We start from the raw sequence: 993 nt of genomic DNA, 5'->3' as shown, positions 1-993 counted from the left end.
GAAATTGGGGCCCTAAACCATAGTGAGGACCCAGCCGGCGGTGTCATACCTGGCCACTCCTTTTTGGTGCAGCACAGGTTCTCTTGGCTGCTAGAACCCTCTGCAGCGGGTCATGTGATGTGTTCTGAGGGAGAGGATCAGCTGGTCTGAACATGGCTCCTCCTCCTCCAGCAGAGATCATGTGACTTATGTGGCACATGGAGTTGTGGGGGGAGGTTCTGTGGCTGTAGATGGACCTTGCGGCACCTGGGATCCGGGGGCCCCATGCCATGGTGGGAGGTGGCCCCTGAATAAACTGCTTCTAGCTGTATGTAGATTGGAGTGTCAGCTCTGCTGGTGAATGGTTTGATTGCCTGCTGTGGGCTAAGCCCCGCCTCTCACGCACTTCTTCTTGCAGTGTACCATTGGGTGGAGATGAGAGCGAAGATGAGGATGATGGGATTCCGTGGAGCGGCCATTAAACCCCTGAATGAGGATGCGGCAGCTGACTTGGGGGCGGAGCTTCTGGGAGAAGCCATTATCTTCCTGGTGGGAGGCGGCTGTATGGTACTGGAGTACTCGCGGCAGGCGGCCAACAGCCGCCGGAAGGAGGAGGAGCTGGAGGCCAGGCTGGGCGCCATGGAGGCCGAAATTGCCCGTATGGGGCTGCAAACGGAAGAGCTGGACGCCCGGGCGCGGGCCGCAGAGAGACAGCAAGTGGCAGCCAAGTGAGGGGGGGCGGGGCCGTCTCTGGAACTATTGTGGGGGCTGGTGCGGGATGGCTCCGCCCCCAGGCGGCTGTATATATACCAGAAATAAAGGGGCCACACACACGGCAGACGCATTGGAGGCAAAAGTTTATTTCTAGAAAACAGGTTATAAAAACAAAAACCACAAAGCTCCCCATATACATTATATATATTGGCATCAAATATTCCCAGGGGCCCGGGGCCCCTCCAACTGCTCTGTCCAGTGTCTGACCCGAATTACGTGTAAAGAGCCCGCCACCATCTA

General features: G+C 57.1%; 1 protein-coding gene across 1 annotated transcript; it reads left to right on the top strand.

The window, feature by feature from the left end:
* Positions 1-315: 315 nt before the first annotated feature.
* OPA3 (optic atrophy 3 (autosomal recessive, with chorea and spastic paraplegia)) lies at positions 316-711 on the top strand (the record flags this gene model as incomplete). Its single annotated transcript, XM_018575894.1, has 1 exon — positions 316-711. A coding segment is annotated over one exon (396 nt), but the record flags the coding sequence as incomplete, so codon positions are not given.
* Between the last annotated feature and the right edge of the window lie 282 nt (positions 712-993).

This window comes from Nanorana parkeri, unplaced genomic scaffold, assembly GCF_000935625.1.
Source record: "Nanorana parkeri isolate BGI_ZX_2015 unplaced genomic scaffold, ASM93562v1 scaffold5325, whole genome shotgun sequence".
NCBI lineage: Eukaryota > Metazoa > Chordata > Amphibia > Anura > Dicroglossidae > Nanorana > Nanorana parkeri.
This window is presented reverse-complemented; position numbering and strand designations above follow the sequence as displayed.